General features: G+C 51.3%; 6 protein-coding genes across 6 annotated transcripts; 3 read left to right on the plus strand and 3 right to left on the minus strand.

The window, feature by feature from the left end:
- Positions 1-1,628: 1,628 nt before the first annotated feature.
- On the minus strand, positions 1,629-2,844 carry PtrM4_027530 (Glyco-transf-54 multi-domain protein; the record flags this gene model as incomplete). Its single annotated transcript, XM_066103766.1, has 2 exons — positions 1,629-1,636; positions 1,689-2,844. The coding sequence occupies 2 exons, from the start codon at positions 2,842-2,844 to the stop codon at positions 1,629-1,631; spliced, it is 1,164 nt and encodes a 387-aa protein (XP_065965968.1).
- A 1,253-nt stretch (positions 2,845-4,097) lies between these two features.
- PtrM4_027540 (uncharacterized protein) lies at positions 4,098-5,780 on the plus strand (the record flags this gene model as incomplete). Its single annotated transcript, XM_001932461.2, has 2 exons — positions 4,098-4,553; positions 4,626-5,780. 2 exons carry the CDS (start codon positions 4,098-4,100, stop codon positions 5,778-5,780), a joined length of 1,611 nt encoding a protein of 536 aa, XP_001932496.1.
- Positions 5,781-8,525: 2,745 nt separating this feature from the next.
- Positions 8,526-9,772, plus strand: PtrM4_027550 (OCH1, Mannosyltransferase OCH1; the record flags this gene model as incomplete). The annotated part of the gene is made up of 2 exons (XM_001932462.2): positions 8,526-9,675; positions 9,726-9,772. 2 exons carry the CDS (start codon positions 8,526-8,528, stop codon positions 9,770-9,772), a joined length of 1,197 nt encoding a protein of 398 aa, XP_001932497.1.
- A 1,053-nt stretch (positions 9,773-10,825) lies between these two features.
- Positions 10,826-11,374, minus strand: PtrM4_027560 (uncharacterized protein; the record flags this gene model as incomplete). The annotated part of the gene is made up of 1 exon (XM_001932463.2): positions 10,826-11,374. The coding sequence occupies one exon, from the start codon at positions 11,372-11,374 to the stop codon at positions 10,826-10,828; it is 549 nt and encodes a 182-aa protein (XP_001932498.2).
- Positions 11,375-12,838: 1,464 nt separating this feature from the next.
- PtrM4_027570 (annexin A7) lies at positions 12,839-14,342 on the plus strand (the record flags this gene model as incomplete). Its single annotated transcript, XM_001932464.2, has 2 exons — positions 12,839-12,887; positions 12,988-14,342. 2 exons carry the CDS (start codon positions 12,839-12,841, stop codon positions 14,340-14,342), a joined length of 1,404 nt encoding a protein of 467 aa, XP_001932499.1.
- Positions 14,343-14,607: 265 nt separating this feature from the next.
- On the minus strand, positions 14,608-15,990 carry PtrM4_027580 (uncharacterized protein; the record flags this gene model as incomplete). Its single annotated transcript, XM_001932465.1, has 1 exon — positions 14,608-15,990. The coding sequence occupies one exon, from the start codon at positions 15,988-15,990 to the stop codon at positions 14,608-14,610; it is 1,383 nt and encodes a 460-aa protein (XP_001932500.1).
- Positions 15,991-17,868: the final 1,878 nt, after the last annotated feature.

Below are 17,868 nucleotides of genomic sequence, written 5' to 3' on the forward strand. Positions count from 1 at the left end.
TGATAACACCACTCGATTCGTTTAGACCAAACACAAGCCTAGGCATCTTATCTTCCTCGTCGATACCCCTTTTGCAAACTCTCATTGGCCTTTCGCCAACGTCATTCTTCACTTTATCCTATTTTGTTCAACGTGCAAATATCTAGGACTTAACTTGTGGGGTCATTTTTATTGAAGCAGCGTGACTTTGATCTATGGAAATGCACTATGCGAGACAATCAAGCTGGAGATGACTGTATTCAGTATCCGACACTCGTAGAATGAATCGTATGACACTTGCAAACTAGTTACTGGAAGTTCAGTGGCGTCTCAATCATCTGTGGACTTCTGTGAGATTGCTGAGTCAAAGTTCTCTGCTGTTTCCAGACGACGAGATCATAGTAATTCTTGTCATAGTGCTCGATAGTGAAAGGGTTGTAGTTTGCGACATGTCCATAGCTCAGAGTGCTGAATTCTAACAAGAAATCGATGTAAGGGCTGCAGATTTACTTCGCTAACATATCAGAAACAGCCGGGACAAATGAGACACACCTAATTTCCCTCTAACAATTCAAGTTACGTTTTAAATCATCCATTTCAAAGCCGACAATGGGAACACTGGATAAATCGCAACTGGTAGAAGGAGGCAGGTAACCGTTATCGATATCAAGGCTTCAAATTTCAAAACCCTTTATGATAAGATCCCGGAATACTACCTTCCCATATCCATTAAGATCAAAGAGCTCAGAACAACGACATTTAGTTTCAAGTGAACAGCCGTTCAGTTGACAGAAACCTGGATTTAAAACCCAAACTCGTGAACTATGATCCAGTCTGAGAGCACGTGTATTATATGTATTGGACTTAAGAAACAGTGATAACCACGCAGCATAAGCGAAATATCGAGGAAAGTTTCAGTGAAAATCTAGAAGATTATTATTACCACAACCCCAAAAATGACAACAAAGACCTAAACCGATCATCAAAGCTTGCAATCTAAGTTTCAATATATCTCTCCGCCACTAATACCGCTCTTAAGCGTCTTGTTTTTGCCCTCCTACAAGTTGTAGTCGATGCCTGGCATCACTGCTAAGAACTACTTACTCTTCCGGTAGTAGATGTCCAGTACTCTTGGTCATGAGAAGAGTCATTTGTATGAATAGGGTTGCGTTAGCTGCGGCATGTTGCGCGCTTCAAGTTAAGAGGAAGGAAATAGGTAAAGTGATGTTGCGCGAGGAGAGCGTGATAAATGGTTATTGACAGCATAACTACAAGTACGACTGGAAACTGAGGAGAAGAGATAAGTAGTTCAAATGCAAGATATATATTATACCATGTGGTCTGAATGAGTCCATCAACGCGCCTGTTGAGCATCAATGATCTAATCCATCTATGCTCCCGTATCCTATGCCGCAAGCAATGAAAGGAAAGAAAACAGATTCAAGATAACCAATAAACTCTAATTCGAAGAAAGAAAAAAACGAAACGCCTGAATTGTTGATGGGTATACTACGCAATCATACACATGAGTTGATCATAACATTACGCGCGGCCATGGCGCAAATTCCACGTACCACCACTACCACCACCATCACCAACCGCCCTCTCATTCTGACTCCTCAACTTATTCACAGCCTCATGCTCCTTCTTCAACGCCCTCCAATCAAACTTCTCAAACGCAAAACTCCAAATCTTGTCCGCGCGCATACCCCATTTATTCCACGGCCCGTTACCAGTCGCTCTGCCCACATGCTGAACAACGCTGGGCGTGACCGCATATCGCAGCTCCCCGCGCTCGTTTGCAAAGTCCTCAGTCAAGACGTCCATGTAGCCAATGTGACGGTCTTTGAAGTATTCGACGAGCTCGCCGGCCTTGACGTTGGGGAAGACGAAAGCTTGGCTGCAGCACCCGAATTGCGACATTTCGTGAACGCCGACGGGCATGGGGAGGACGGTGACGCGGCCGAGGCCGAAGAAAATGAGGATGAGGATGGCGAGCGAGGCGTAGGTTGCAATGAAGGTGCGGCGGGTTAGGAGGACGAGCGAAAGTTTGGTTGTGGGTTGGGCGAAGCGCACCAAGACCAGGACGACGGCAGGAATGATGCCCACGTATATGGAGTTTTTTAGGTATGTCTTCCAGTCCTCTGCGTTCCAGCCGAGGAACTCTTCCGTGTAGAATAGACGCAGGTAGAGGAAGTAGGGTTTGGCGCGCTGCAAGGCTGCTTGTTGCTCAGCCTCGTGGATGGCGGCCATTGTGCGGTGGTACCAGCCGTCGATGGCGACGGTGTCATCTTCGAACAATGCAATGTAGGGCGTGTACTGCTCCTTGCATGCATTCAAGAGGTATGTGTAGTCGAACAAGCCCTTCTCCTTGTAGTTGTTGGTTCTCTCCAAATCACGTATGTATTGCATGCGGTCGAAGCCGTAGCCGTAGGTCAGCACTTGGTCTGTAAGACCAGAGAGCCATTCTTCGTGGTACGCTGGGTGTGTCTCGGGTTTCGAGTGGGGTATGAAGACCATGAAGTATATCTCCTGTCGCTCTTCAGGCGTAAGGCCTTCGAGCAGTGAGCCGACGGTATCGGGCAGGTATTGTGCGCCGGGGCGATTGAACGAAGGTATGCCGACACATAGCTTCCTCTTCTTCTCGTCGGGCGAGGTTTTGACGACGCTGGCGGGGTTATAGGCTTCTATAAAGGCTTCCGCCTGTTGCCGGCGGATGGCAGAATAGCGGGGAGCGTATCCCTTGCGTGGGCTGAAGAAAACGGACGTGGGATCGCGAGCGGATATTGAGTTTATTGTGTAAAAGAAGCTGCATGCAATGAAGACGGTGAAGCCTATGACAAGGCGAGAGGGCGAGAAATGCATGTTTGTGTGAACGAATGACTAGATGCTTTCAGGGGTATCGGCGCATGGCTAATCCAAAGGTCGGGGTAAAGTAGAGAACGGGGGCTGAGGAGGTCATGTCATCGTAAAGGTAGTCGTGGGTTGAGATGCGTAAAGAAAAAAAAGATAGGAGCGGCGCTCAGCTCGAGGCGGGTACGCACGAGGCCCAATCTGAGGCTCCACCAACGGCGGATCTTGCCCGGCGAGGATCGTCATCTGCCGTGGCTTACGAAGATAAAATTAGCTACCAGCATGTGCCCCCGGCCACGCCTTCGTACTCTGATGAAGCCAAGACAGCTGGCCAGATGCGCAAGAAACTACTAGGTGCAGGTTGGCAACAGTAGTGGCAACGTGGTGGAATAGGTACCTATTGTAGGAGGATACTTGGGAGCGACGTGACGGGAAAGGGGGAGGCGTGAACGTCGCAAACGTGCGTGTATGGTGGTGAGAAAAACAGCACCAAGGCTACTTTCACTACCCCTTACTTCTGAAACCGATGCTCTTCATGCTCGATCTTTAGCAATTAGCAAAAGATTAAGGCTCTCGCATGTGTTCCCGTATGCGTAATTCGCTGGTTGCGCTACTGTGGGAGTACGTAGAGACGGACCGAAGTCGAGTTTACTCTGAACAAAGGCAAGTAGCGAGAAGGGGAACGACGCGTCGTCTTTGGAACGCGGAGACGCTATATACTTATGTCCGTCTAGCGTTATAAGCGAAGCTGCGAATCCTGTAATGCCTTCGGTTCGAGGGAAGACTAGAGAGAGCTAGTCTTGCTGCTGCCGTCTCTACCTATACGTCTACACGAGGCATCTGCCATGTATGCATCGTAAGATGTCACACTGCATAGCTGAGAATAGCGCTCAGATACACAATGCACAGCCATTGCCACACTTACACCGGCGGGTAGTCGCCACACTGCGTGCGAGCGTGTACAGTAGACGCGTAGGCCGTCAAACCTCAGATGGCGTCATGGCGAACCTCTAGGGCTCGGCCTCACCATCTGCAATTGCTCTCCTCGCAGCATCATTGAGTCACGCATCAGCATCTTTTCTTCTGTGAATCACCCATACAGCGAGTCTATCCTGATCAGGCCTTCTCCATCCAGCCCCGTGATGGAGTCATAGCTGCTTGACTCACCCGTCGTATACGCCTCGCTTACTTTGACATCACTCATATAGCGCAACAGACAATCTACACCCCCCCGCGCATAGCTAATCGGCCATCAAGCCGGCGCCATGCCTAAGAAGCACACGCCCTCATACACAACGGCAAAACCAAGCTACGTCCATCCCTCGTTACAAAGCTCGCGAGCCCCGGCTACTTCGTCATCGTCGTCGGAACCGCAAACCGTCAACCAGCGCATACAACAGCTCCGGCGCGAACAGGCTCACAGACCGACACCAGAGGTCCGGGATGAGCTCACATCTGCAGTAAGCAGTCGTACCGTTCCGCCCGAGTTGCGGCGCATCTTACACATACCCGAAGTTAATGCTCCAAAACCAAAGGCTAATGCGAGGCCAAGACGGATCGTTGGGGGCGCAAGACCACCACCGGGACCGGCAGCACCCAGCAGCTGGCTGCAGACAAGTCGCCATGCGCCCGCATACATGAGGAAAAAGAAGACAGAGGCAAACAGTAGAGGTACTGCGAGGTTTGGCACCTTGGCGCGCGTCTCCAATGAGGACAGGAAGGTACAGGCGCCCCTCTTGTGTTGCAAAGTCGCCAGGCTTAATGCTGTAGTTCAGGTTTCTCACTCATAACAGCGTATACCACCGCCTCGAAGTCTTGTCCACTACTGCCTACGAACCTTTGCCCTACATTGGCAAGAACTGTCGGAATACGAGCAACATTATATCAAAGAGCTGCCAGTATCGCTTAAAGAAGCCTTACTGAGCTACCTGACGATATACGGAGAAAAGGGAAGCCTGGACCTCAAGTCGTTGAAGATATTGTTCCAGATCGAAAATGGGAGCGCAGCAGCATGGGAAGAGGTGCAATTCCTCGACTTTTCTGGACTGCTGAACGAGGCTTTTACAATCCATGACGTTGGAAAGTGTATCAAACGCCCTAGTAGTGCTTCTGTGGCAGTCGATCTTGGAACACTTCATCTAGATGATGACATAGCCGAGTCTTGGGAGGAGGAAGCGGAAGGAAGCGCTGTCAATGCACCAACACTGGCAGCGAAGCTTCAAACTCCACATTTTACCAATCTCAGTCGGCTGTCTCTTGCGAAACCCGGGCCATGGGCCTCATGGCCAGATTTGCTTCGTATTTCGCCGAATCTTAACAAGATCACACACCTCTCACTTGCACACTGGCCCCGCCCTTCAATGACTCCGAACGCGAATACCACGTCCATGGTCGGAAAACATACAAGTGTTTCGTTGGGCGGTACACATTTTTACTCTGATCTGGATGACGACTGGCACGAAGCCACAAATATACTACGCCGCTTCTCCAAAGATACCTACTCTTTACAGTGGCTGGATCTGGAAGGCTGCTACTGGTTGAAAGCGCTGACATCACATGACGGGCAGACATCAGCAGATACGGCCATGACTACCGAAGACTGGAACACTCAAACCTCGATCCCCGGACCGGACTGGAACGACGCTTGGCGACGGATCGTTTACATCAACTTCTTCCAGGGCTGGATACCGAGTGACAGTCAGAGCTTGCAGAACATGCCAGCAGGTATCGTGCCCGCGCAGTTGCTGGGGTGGTTGAGAGATAACAAAGATAAGGAGGATGTCAAGTGGCGTCTGCAGCCACAGGAACGTGGTCATGCCGTCGCCGAATGGGTAAACAGAGAGAAAGTCGCGCGACTCGTCGCTATGGACATCCAAGCCATGCGCAAACGGGGAGAGGGCACCTGGTGTCGCATTGATTTTGGGTGGCGCGCCTCAGCTTCCACATAGAGAAGAAACTAGTCACCTCTGTCCTCCCACATGGCAACAACCGTGCTTCCATATTGGACAAAAGACATAGATCCCTGAGTGACAGGGCACGGCCCGGGTCCCGCCATAAGTATGTTGCTTCGTAATTGTGTCCTGATCTAAGCAAACATGATCGTGTTCTCAAGTTCAGCATGAGTAACCAGCCTTGGTTGCTCCTGATTTCTCGCATGCTGTACTTGAATCTTGTTACAAGGCTAGCAATTCTATGTTAGCAAGGTAGCCCGAGTCAGCCCTTGGTACATTGCGGTGACCTCGTGTTGGTACCGGATACGACCGAGCCGAGCTAAGTTTTACACCTTGGCCGATCCTATCTTGCTCGGTGTTGGTGTTGGTGCTGCTGACTGCGTCCAAGTTCGATAAGCCTTGCCTTCAAATGCCTAGCGTTGCATATTGACAACTACCGCGGTTCTCTGCGTGGGAATTGAACGATGATCTTTACATGTCACCCCTTTAAAACGATTCACTGCGTAGTCGATGCTGTTGAGACGCTACTCATCGTATAGGAAGATGAGAGGCTAATGTCGTCAAATCCACCCTTGCTGCTAGTTGAGTCAAGATGGCGATCAGCGGAAATTTGTGGATAGGAGTAGATTTGGTTAGACGAAATGAAAGCCACCCCTGGGGTAAGGCAGGCGCCACGAGAAAACATCGACTTGCTTTTGCATCGCATAACGCAGTTGAACAGGCATCTGTGTTGTTGGGATACGTCTTCTTCGCCATGCGCAGCAGCACTATTAATAGCGAATAGGCAGTTTTTGCTCCCCGCGACAATTGACTCGCGGGTGTTACCCGGGATTTTGCTTTTCGCCAAGGACGGATGGTAGGTACCGAGACGGGATCTTTTCGGCAGAACAATATCCCCGATGGGTAAAAGTTAAGTGAAGACTGAATGTCGAGATGCGCGGCGGGAAGCTGAAACGGGGACATGTGTGGTGTCTGTAACGTCTCGTAATACATAGTAACATTTGATCAATAATGCAGTGGACTTATAGGGGTTTGGAAGAAGGCAGTAATGAATGGGGGAGATGGTCAGGAGGAAAACGGTCCAAGTGCTGAGGCACGTGGTACTTGCCGTTGTAGAGCCGAGTGACGTCATGAAGTCAACATGCACCTCAACGACAGTGATTGATGGAAAAGAAGCAGTACATACGTAGATAGGTATTGTGTAGAACATGTCTTGGCTATATGCGCCAAAGAGCATGCAACGGCCCGGTAGCCTAATAGGGAAGCGTTGAAACGTACGAGATAGAACGATGGATAGAACGATGGGAAGATGCTAGGAGCGGGAGGGTGTCGTTATCGCAGGGGTGTTTGGCCTCTCACAGCCGATTAGCTACAACTGCCTTTGACAGTGGCTCATGACGACAAGTCAATAAAGAAGCCGCTGCACTCCAGGCTGACGACGCGGTGCTTATTGTATATAGCGCGTTGGTGCAGGCGGCACAACCAGTATCGTGGCTCTATGACGCCGAGATGGACGAGTGTATATGTACATGTGCCGTCTCATGTCGCGATAAGAGGCGGGAGAGGGGTTGACCAATAGCAAGTTGGACAGGAGAAGCGTGTGCAGCAGTCGACAAGGTTAGGCAAATAACTTCCTCATCACATCAGATGAGATACAAGTCTTATGTTCTTCACAGTCGCTTCAGCTGGTACTGCGGGCGTTCTAGTATGCATGTCCGGTTTGGCGGATAGCCAACCACCAAGAGTATTGCAATTGCGTAGTTGAGGGCACGGGAGGACTATGCTACAAGAGGTAGGACGCGGCGTTTCAGCTGCACCTTCCGTGCTTGGAGCCGACGCGCGTCACGGTTGGAAATGGAAATGTTGAATCTGGCCCCATGCAGAGCAAGTAGGCGAGGGAGCGAGTCGTGCAACAAGAGCAGCTCTAGAACTAGAACTACTGACAGGTAGGTAGGTTTGGCGAAGTTTTGGGAGGTTTGGAGAGGGTTAGAGGGACACTCCTCCTTACATGGCGTGCACGAGAAACAAAGTCGGTGTTGCATCGTAGGAGGCGCATGCGCGGCTGTTGCATCTCAGCTGAGATGAGCGTTGGACGTGACATGACAAGCCGGCAATGTCGTGGATTGAGTGGGATCGACTAGGCGTCGTAATGGCAGTGCGCGCAGGGTCGCAGGCGTTGGGTGTATGCGGAAGAGGCGACTCGGGGCGCGAACTGCTTTGGCACAAGCTTTGCCCCCGGTCAAGAGCGACCGTGGGGCAATTCGTCGACAACAGGCACGCTAGAAGCCCTAGCGCAGCCGAGGCCGTCTGAAACTCTCTCTCCCCTGCGCCGCCTTCTGGGGCTCTTTGGCGCCTCTCAAAAAGGCCTACACGTCGCCTACGCCCATGTACAATAATCCCGCCTGTCCTTCGTTCCTGCAAGAAAACCTCTTCGAGACTTGCCTGCCTGTCTGTCTGTCTGTCTGTCTGTCTGTCTTTCTGTCTTTCTTTCACTCAACAATCAACACGCCAGCCCGCATGCGGCACTAGTCTGTTTTGCCCACTTCCCGAAGCAGAGAATCACATACCACACTGTACCACGCTTACAACCGTCCCTTCTACGCCTCGAATCCTGTACCTGTGCCCTTTATTTACCCACCTCGCACCTGTACCTGACCTGGCCCGATCTGACCTGGATTCCTGTATACGCCCTCCACCCCTCTTGCGCCGCCTTCTGGCAATTGTTTGCCCACCCTACCCACGATGCTCTCTTTCAAGAAAGCCCTCGTGCTTTCACTCGCCTGTTTGACGCTTTTTTTCATTTTCAAGGCACAGCACCACGGCAACACCGCGCCCAACTTCCGCAATGCCAAAGACATGCCCCGCCCGACTGCTTGGGTAAATCCGGCCGATAGGGAGAGCGCAAGAAAAAAGGCCGCAAAAGTTCAGGAGGAGCTGAAGAAGGCGAAAGCAGCACAGGCGATCAAGGCATCAGAAAAGAGCGACAAGTCTTTCAACACGCCAGATTCCCCAGCCAAGCCGCCCAAGACACAGATTGCCATGGATGTGCTGAGGAAGAAGCCGCTTAAAGAGCAGCTCGAGTACCAGTTCCCCTACGATGTCGACACCAAGACTCCCGCCTACATTTGGCAGACGTGGAAGACCACCCCCGCACAGGGCGAGTTCGATGAGATTTTCCGCGAGCCCGAGGCTAGTTGGAGTATCCACCACCCCTCGTTTGTACACGAGGTCATCACCGATAACGTCGCCGTACACCTCATCAGACACCTATACGCCTCCATTCCAGAAGTCATTGAAGCCTACAACGCCCTCCCAGTCCCCGTTCTCAAGGCTGACTTTTTCCGTTATCTGATCCTCCTCGCCCGCGGCGGCATCTACTCGGACATTGACACGGCGGCCTTGAAGCCCGCGTCAGACTGGATACCCTCGGATGTGCCTGTAAGCTCCTACGGCATGGTCATTGGTATCGAGGCCGACCCAGACCGCCCAGACTGGGCCGACTGGTACTCTCGTCGTATCCAGTTCTGCCAATGGACTATCCAATCCAAGCCCGGCCACCCTGTTCTTATCGACGTTGTTGCCAACATCACGCAAGAGACACTCAACCGCAAGCGCGATGGAAAGCTTTCCAAGGACCACAAAGGAATAATCGAGTTTACTGGCCCTGCCGTATGGACCGACTCCATCTTCTCGTACTTCAACAACCCCGAATATTTTGATATGAGCACAAGCAAGGGCAACATTACGTGGGAACACTTTACTGGAATGAAGGCACCCAAAAAGGTCGGCGACGTTATCGTCCTGCCCATCACAAGCTTCAGCCCTGGTGTTAAGACTATGGGAGCTGGCGAAGACGACGACCCGATGGCTTTCGTGAAGCACAACTTTGAGGGTATATCACTATTACCTCATATTAAATCTACCAATACTGACTAGCAACAGGTACATGGAAGCCCGAAAGCCTGCGTCACATTGGCGAAATCTCATAGGGAGCGAATTTCCCGCATCACGACCATCATCGATTCGTTGTACCTACAGGCTTACATGCACTGGATGCATACTATCCTATTGCAGTTGAGCAGAAAGCAATGATATACCCTGCAGCACACGCGACGGCACTGGGCAAATTACCCCAAGCCACGCGATAAGGAGCAATCCTGAGTTGGAAGCGGGCTCCGCATTGGCGTTACGTCGGCAGACCCACACCACGACATGATAACGGCCTCGAACGTTGCGAGCAGGGATTACGAACAGGACACGGGGAACAACAAGAGGAGAGGCACAGAAAACAAAAGTTTTGGGCTCACAAGTAGCATGCATGCATCGCCTCGGCCGCGCCACAAAACACGTTGGGGGAATCGGCTTCAAGCGCTGAAGTTCGAACACGCTGGCCTTAATTAGCATCGGGCTTTTACTTGGCATAACATGGGGTTTTTTGTTTTAGCAATGCCGGGGGCAAGTTTCACATCTCTGCAAGCGATGCAGTTAAGCATTACTTTGGCTTTTTCTTCTACCCCATCCTCCTCGGTTATGTTATTTCACATGGGAACAATCTAGATACTCTTTCTATTCCTGATTGCATTGTCGTGGTGGGTTCTCCGATGTCTCTTTTCTTTCGAATCACGATATCTCATGTCATTGGCTTAGCGGAAACTTTGTAGTGCGACTGCATATGTCATTGAATTGTCATTCCAATACTCCTGCCTCGTCAAGTTTGAAAGTGGCCCGATGTGAAGAAACACAAGCACATGAGGTATCAAAACTCTAATCCATACGCTCCACTCAAACGCCAATGTATAGATCCCAAGAAGCTTATACGCCCAAAGCCTAGAAGAAGTGTCTTATCCAAGAACCTCACTCCCATCCACTTCCATCGTAATGATCATCTTCACTCGTAATAACACCACACTAATGCCTCTCCGACCCCAAAATCTTCCCCACCTTACCAATAGTTTTGTACAAACTATCTCCCAGCGTAGGCCGCTTTTCCAGTTTCTGGTTCTTGGCATACCGTCGCTTATACTCTCCCACTGTATCCTCACCTAGCCCACTGCCGTAATGGTCATCGTGACGATGTCCGTAATGATGGTAGTGATGTCCTTCGTACTTGTCCTCGCCGTCGGCGTACGCATGGGGGTCGTATGCGTGCTCACTGTGGTGACTGTAGTGGCTATGTTGGGAAGATGGACGAGCGTATACTGGGGCTTGTTGCGCGTAGGTGACGGGTGGGGGGGTAGGACGTGGGGTATTGATATTGTTGGGTGTCTGGTTGCCGGACGGGCATCGATGTGGGCTGAGGCTGCATGTGTGTTTGTCGCTGGCTGTTGTATGAGGAAGAGGACGAGGAGCGGCGGTGGTGGCTGATTTGTGGTTGCGGCATCATGATGTGTGTGGATTGCGGGGATGAAGAGTACAATGGCTGAGAGGGCGACGAGGAGTATACTGGTTGTTGTTCCTGGATCGGGGGGGAAGTAGTTGTGAGGCTGAGACTGCGGAGCTGGTGATATTGGGTAGGGTGGTTGTTGTTGTGATGCCGGTGGGTAGTATTGCGAATGTTGATAGCCCTGTCTGTTGGAATCGTAGGTCGCCATTGCAAAGATGGTGGAGTTGACGATGTCTACTTGGACACAGGTATTTCTTATATCTGTAAACTGCTAACAAGGTTGCTATCTGTAGCGCTGTGCCGGGTCCCGTTGTCCGTTTTCCAAGGGCTGGTGATCGGCGAACCGTAACTTAGTGATGGCGTATGCGGCTGATCTGATGCTTCTCTTGTGCAGTTGAAGTCGATAGTTGGTTAGTTGATTTCTTAAAATTACTTGGCTGCAGTGTCGATATGCAGTTGCAATGGATCACGAAATGTTAGTTGTTTCGCAATTCTGATGACTGTAGACGTGAGTTGTACGCAACGATGAGTCTACATCGGCCCACATATCTGTCCGAGCCTATGCGCACCTGAGCAGGCGAGTCCTGCGGCTCACCAATTACTGATGTTTCCATGATTCAAGCCCGCGCGCCAAGTCTTGCTCGTGATGTGCAATCGAAGTGAGTGAGGGGCAAAACGTGAGGGGCAACATAGGTTCTGCCTTATGATGTCACGGTTTTGGCCGAAGGTTCCCCGACAGAACGGTAAGCGTCGGGGGTGCCTGAAGTTAGTACATCGTAGATGGTGTGCAGAGAACAGGTGTTGTTGGTGGAGACCTCGAGAGTTCAAAGTTTAGCATAAGCTTGGCTCAGCCTTGCGCCAGCGGATGAGGAAGCTGCGATTGCGTCTGACGACAGAGGAAACTCTGTATGGGGGTTGTTCCACGGACAGCAGAACTCTTTTTTCTTTTTTTTTCTTTTTGCAAGAGTATAGCTTCATGTACGAAGAATGACGAGGATGAGGATCAAGGGGACTCGTAAGCGCACTTACGTTGCCAAAGAACCTTAGCGGATGGGCATCTCTACGACATGCCAGGTTGCCCGATACGATGAGTGTAGAGTATCTCGAGGTACATATCGAAGCTATGTATCTCTTCGTAATCGCTTGCATATTTCCACCTCGTCCATGCAATAACTGAGCTCTATCAGCTTGTAATAGTATTCTTCGGGGTAGAGCAAGGACACTATAAATGGCTTGGGTGACTATGTATGCGCCAACGGACGCGACAGTCGCGTACGTATCGCGTGGCTACATATCTAGAACGCGAGATCCAGGGCTTACAATTACCACGTGATATCCGTGAGGCTGTGCTTCATCGCCACATTCCAGCCACTGCACAGCCGGTCTTCTGTTAGTTGGGCAACTTGGGCTGCTACCTTGGGGTCACACGGTGGTTGCAGGTGCGTTCGCTTACGCCTGGGCGTTGCCAAGGGCAGTCGTCATGAAATCCAAACTAATTCCTTGAGCTGCCCCACCATTACCAGGCTGAGTGATAGACTCAGCCACTCTGTTATCGGGTAGAACCACGTCTTTCAGTCAACTCTTATTTTCTCGTTCCATATCGCCTGCTTCAACGAAGCGCTGCGCATATCTCTAGTCAAGTCGCGGTACACCTGCCCAAGACACAGCCAAGATGTCGTATTACAACCAGCCAGGAGGGTATCAGCAACCGTACCCGGGCCGTAAGTCGTCACCCCCTCACTGTACAGCCCGATGATCAACCATCCTTCATTCCGTGGCACACTTGGCGCTGATGAACGCCTAAGTACTAATATGTTGTAGAAGCCCCTCCTCCCCAAGGATACGGACAACAGCCTCAATATCAACAACAACCACCTATGTATAATCAACAGTATCCACCACAAGGCGGCTATCCGCCTCAGGGCTATGGTGCGCCGCCGCCAAACCAGTACCCTCCGCAAGGTCAATATGGCGCGCCGCCGCCACAAGGTCAATATGGTGCTCCTCCCCCTCCGCAAGGTTACGGTGCTCCTCCTCCTCAAGGACATGGACCTCCTCCCGGTCAATATGGCGCTCCTCCAGGTCAGTACGGAGGGCCGCCGCCACCCCAGGGTCAATGGGGCGCTCCACCCCCGCAACAGGGCCAGTTCGGCGCACCCCCAGGCCAATATAGTGTTCAACCCCCACAGGCTGGATTCGGGGGTCCCCCAACTCAGCCATCTCTCGGATATGGCCCCCAGCAAACGGCCAATATTAATGTCCTCAACGATGTGGAAGCCATTCGTAAGGCGATGAAGGGCTTTGGTACGGACGAGAAAGCGCTCATTGCGATATTATCCAAGAAAGACCCTATTCAAATCAATACGATCCGCACGCAGTATGACCAGCGATTCATGCGCAGCATGGTCGTAGATCTCGAGAAGGAAACGAGTGGTTGGTTTGCGAGGGGCCTAGCAGAGATTTCTCGGGGTCCCTTGGTTTCCGACTGCTACAACCTCATGAACGCCATGAAGGGTTTGGGTACAAAAGAGTCCATATTGGATGACATCCTCATCGGACGCAGCAATGCGGATCTCAACGCAATCAAGCAGAAGTACCAGGAGCTCTTCAAACGGTCTCTCCAGTCAGATCTCAAAGGCGATCTTAGCGCCGGTACCGAGCAAATGTACGATATGATCATCGCTGCCCGCCGCAATGAAGACTCTCACCCGGTTACCCCCCAGGAAATCGAGCAAGCTGTTACCGATCTCCAGGCCGGAATGGGTGGTTTCGTTGGCAAGAACGTCCCCCAAGTCTGCCAGATTCTTACTAGCAAGAACGACGCCCAGCTCCGCGCCATTGCGCAATCGTACCAGCAACGCTTCCACAAGTCGCTTGACGGTATCCTCAAGTCGTCGTTTTCTGGCCACATGCAAGACGCGCTTCGCCTGATGGTGCACCGTGCTACTAACCGAGCTGAGGCCGAGGCTGTTCGCCTAGAGGAGTCCATGGCCGGCCTCGGAACAAAGGATGAGCTCCTCGTTCAGCGCGTCGTCCGCTGTCATTGGGATAGGAACTTTATGGGCGCCGTCAGCCAGGCGTACAAGCAGGTCTACAAGAAGGACTTGGTCAAGCGGATAGAGGGAGAGACGCGTGGTGACTACGAGAGGCTCTTGGTTGCTTGCGTGCGACCTTGAGGGCTGGGTTGGAGAGTACTTGTTTTCATGATACCACGTTTCTTAACATACGTAATACTAGTTGGCGAATACGTTATCGCCCCGTGTCTGTTCAGAATATGCTTGATGGGCCGTGAAGAATACCAACATACATTGAGAGTGCTTATTTATACTACGAGTGGGGTGGATATATCCTGGGTACTGCAAGTAGATTGTTTCCACGTTTGACTTGATATACTTTTTTGATCTGAGGATTTCCCATTGCAGCCGCCTTTTTCATGTAGTTTCAGCTCATCTGTCTGGCATACGGTGGTGGCTCATCGCCGGCCGTTCCGTTACTATGTCCCGCATTTCGCATCATGTCCTCCATGGCAAAACTCTCCTCTGAGCCATTGGCAGGTGGCGGACCTTCCGGCGGACCAAGATGACCGCCCGGTCGCGTCATGGGCTCAATGACAATGCCCTTCATCTCTACTTCATGCTCCGACTCTTTGCCCGCACAATCTAGCAACAGATTGTACTTGACGTCGTACGTCAATGCGACACCATATGTCTTGAAAGTTGGCGGTACAATTTTGTTGATTTCGAAGCCGTCCAGAATAGTTTCTGGTGTTATCTCTATGCCAGGTTTGACGTAGCGCTGGTTGAAGAGGTCAAACTTTTCAATGCTCTCCTTACGTATTTCTTCCTCGGGTAGGGAGGCAACGGGAATGCGGTAGCGGATGTGTGCGATGGCTTGTGCGCGGATACCCCGGAGGTATATGGGTGCTGGTTGATCGAGACCCTCGCTCAATGTTGCTTGAAGTGATAGCTTGATCCTGCTACTGGCACCCACGCGGTACCGGGATGGCGCGCTGAGTACTAGTAAAGATGTGCATGATGCATCTTCGCTCTTATCCCCGCCACGTAGGCCCGTGGTTAGCCGTCTTAGCGAGAGACGCCGCTCTTTCGACGGAGCTGGAGACTGCGACTGCGGCTGAGACTTGCGCTCTAGCCTTAATGGTGGCGCTGGTAAGAGGGGAGTCGAAGCTGGGAGGCTCTGTTCCGGGACTGATGGGCTGAAGCGCAGTTGATGTATCACGACAGGGTTTAGGGTGAATGAAATCGATTCCGCGACACACTCTGCTCTCAGAAAGTACTCGTTGCAGATGGTGCTTTCATTCCACCAGAAGGATGGTGGAAGCATATGACCACTCTCGTGTTCGAAAATACTGTCTGCCTTGAAGTTCGGGTGGTTCCCCGTTTGAGGAGCTTCTTCCACCGCTTCCGGGAACCAAAACTCGAAGAGGTACTCTACGCGTGAAGGAGGGCAAGAGGCACTAGGCATTGGTCTCTTGAACAATTCTTGTTCGCGGCAGAACAGTTCCATCTCAACAACGTGTTGGTTTGTAGGATTGCGGTCGTTGGAGATTCGGCATGTTGTCTTGCCGATAAACTTAATGGTGACGTTCTTGACCTGCAACCTTGCGTTGACGTGGACTACGCCTTTGACGAAGTCGTTGTTGGTGTGTATGCTTCGACGGCTTGTCCGGGTAAATGCAATCGAAATAGGTCCCTCTGGTTTGTTTTCGCGGTCTGGGTGGTGATGGTTGCTGTACAACTGCGGTTGCGCGACATAGCTGTAAAGTTGACGAGGTCGTGATTCTTGACTCGCCAGTGAGGTTGCCATACAGACTGTATGATCAATTCGATGATGATGGTGGATGAAGAAGACGAGTTCGCAATACGAGATTAGGTAATGACGAAAATATGATAGATGCTTCGAGCAGGCAGGTGTCGCGTAGCCGCCTTCTCGATATGGCAAAGATTACGAAGCAGCGTAATAGATACCCCGCTTCTGTATCACTCGGTCTCTTTTGCTGACAAAATCCAATCTGCTTACAATTCAGTACTCCTCGGAACCGAACGACAGTCACTAGATATCGCAGCAATCGAGGGCCTGACGCGATTTAGCTCTTAGTCGAGACTAGCACACTTGGGTGTATTAGGTAGGTGATGGAAACGTTATGAAGTTATCTTTAGAGACAGTTCGAGATTTTGAAGATGATCATTCTATCGATTTGCAAATGGCGACGTAGCAGGTTTGATTTAGGAATATGCCGTAAGCGGATGAGAGGGAGGCTGGCGCCCAGGTGCGGCAGTGCCTCTCCGCATCTTGGACTAATCTCGATAGGGCCCGGTTCCTCTTCTCTTCCGATCTTCCGGACTTAGCGCTTAGCCTTTGGGAACATGCGCAAAGAACATGCTTGGAAATACAATCGTGGCCTAGTTATCGTAGAAGGCGGTTGCATCGATTGAGGTCAAGGATGGGTCTACGATACAGGTAGAAGACGCGCTAAGTTAGTGCGTCGGCCGCCGACTTCCGGAGACCCAGTTACTCCCAGAACTTCCTCTTGGAAACCCACGATGGCTTCTAACATTATTTCTCGACGCCTGATACTAGCATCGTATACTCAGCTGCGCCTCTGCGCCAGCACATGATGGTGGAGGGCTTAGCCCTCCTTGTTTGACCCCGCAGCTAGGCACCGACCGAAAAGGGCCAGATGGGTCACATGCATGAACGCTGAACAGCAACCATCAGTCCACACGTGAAGTCGATGCTGGGTCGATCCTACCCAGTCAATAACCAGTAAAGAACTAAAGAGTGCCCCAAGGCCATGGTACCTCAAACGGCAGGGCCGAAGGGCGCCGTGGGGCGTACAGGGCTTTGTTTCGACTTCACACCCTCCACCATTGTCTTTCAGCTCAACCAGGAGTCATGTCTCGTCCCGCAGTAGCGTGTTTTTTGATGAATGTAACATGGTGTAGGGTGGGTACCGACATGGCTGTGCTAATAGCTCGAACTTTGCAGATTTCGTCGCCTACAAAATGAGGCCTCACCGCTACCGTAAGCACGCGTGCCCTTTTTGCCCTCTGTCCTTCAGACTCGGCGCCCCAACACGAAAAGCTACACCTTCACCGCCGAATCCATCTGAGAAAAAAAAGAGGTTGAAGGGTTGAAGTCGACAGGCACAGCAAGTAGAAGCGTAGGCTTGCGCCTCTCAACCCTGCATGCATGTCTTGGATACAGTTCCTGGCCCCGATCCAGGGGGGCTTTGGCCACTTGCGGGCCACAAGGTGTAAGGCAACTGTGGCGGTAGGAGCATTAATCCTCCCGTTTCTTTCGACGGGCATTTCAGCTTCACCGATCGCAAGTCTCGCCTTGGGCATCATCTCAACATCACGAAGGACAGCTTTGGGTTCCCATAACACTATCAGAGCTTTTTTGCCACTACTTCGGACGCCGGCACAGGCGCAGCATATTGGACCGTAGACTGCCTGAGTGGGTCAACAAGAGTTCGCATCGGCGCAAAACAACGAAGGAGGAAGAAGAAGTTTATTGAGATCATGAAATAACAATAAGTGTTATGCTACGTTCGAATGCGTCGGGACTCCACCGCTATGCATTAAGAAACACAAAGAAGAACATGGGTATACGAGAAGACAACCAAACCATAGAGTATACAACAAACAAAAAGAGCAAAGTACAAGACCCCTGCCAAAGGAA

Source organism: Pyrenophora tritici-repentis, chromosome 1, assembly GCF_003171515.1.
Source record: "Pyrenophora tritici-repentis strain M4 chromosome 1, whole genome shotgun sequence".
Classification (NCBI taxonomy): Eukaryota; Fungi; Ascomycota; class Dothideomycetes; order Pleosporales; family Pleosporaceae; genus Pyrenophora; species Pyrenophora tritici-repentis.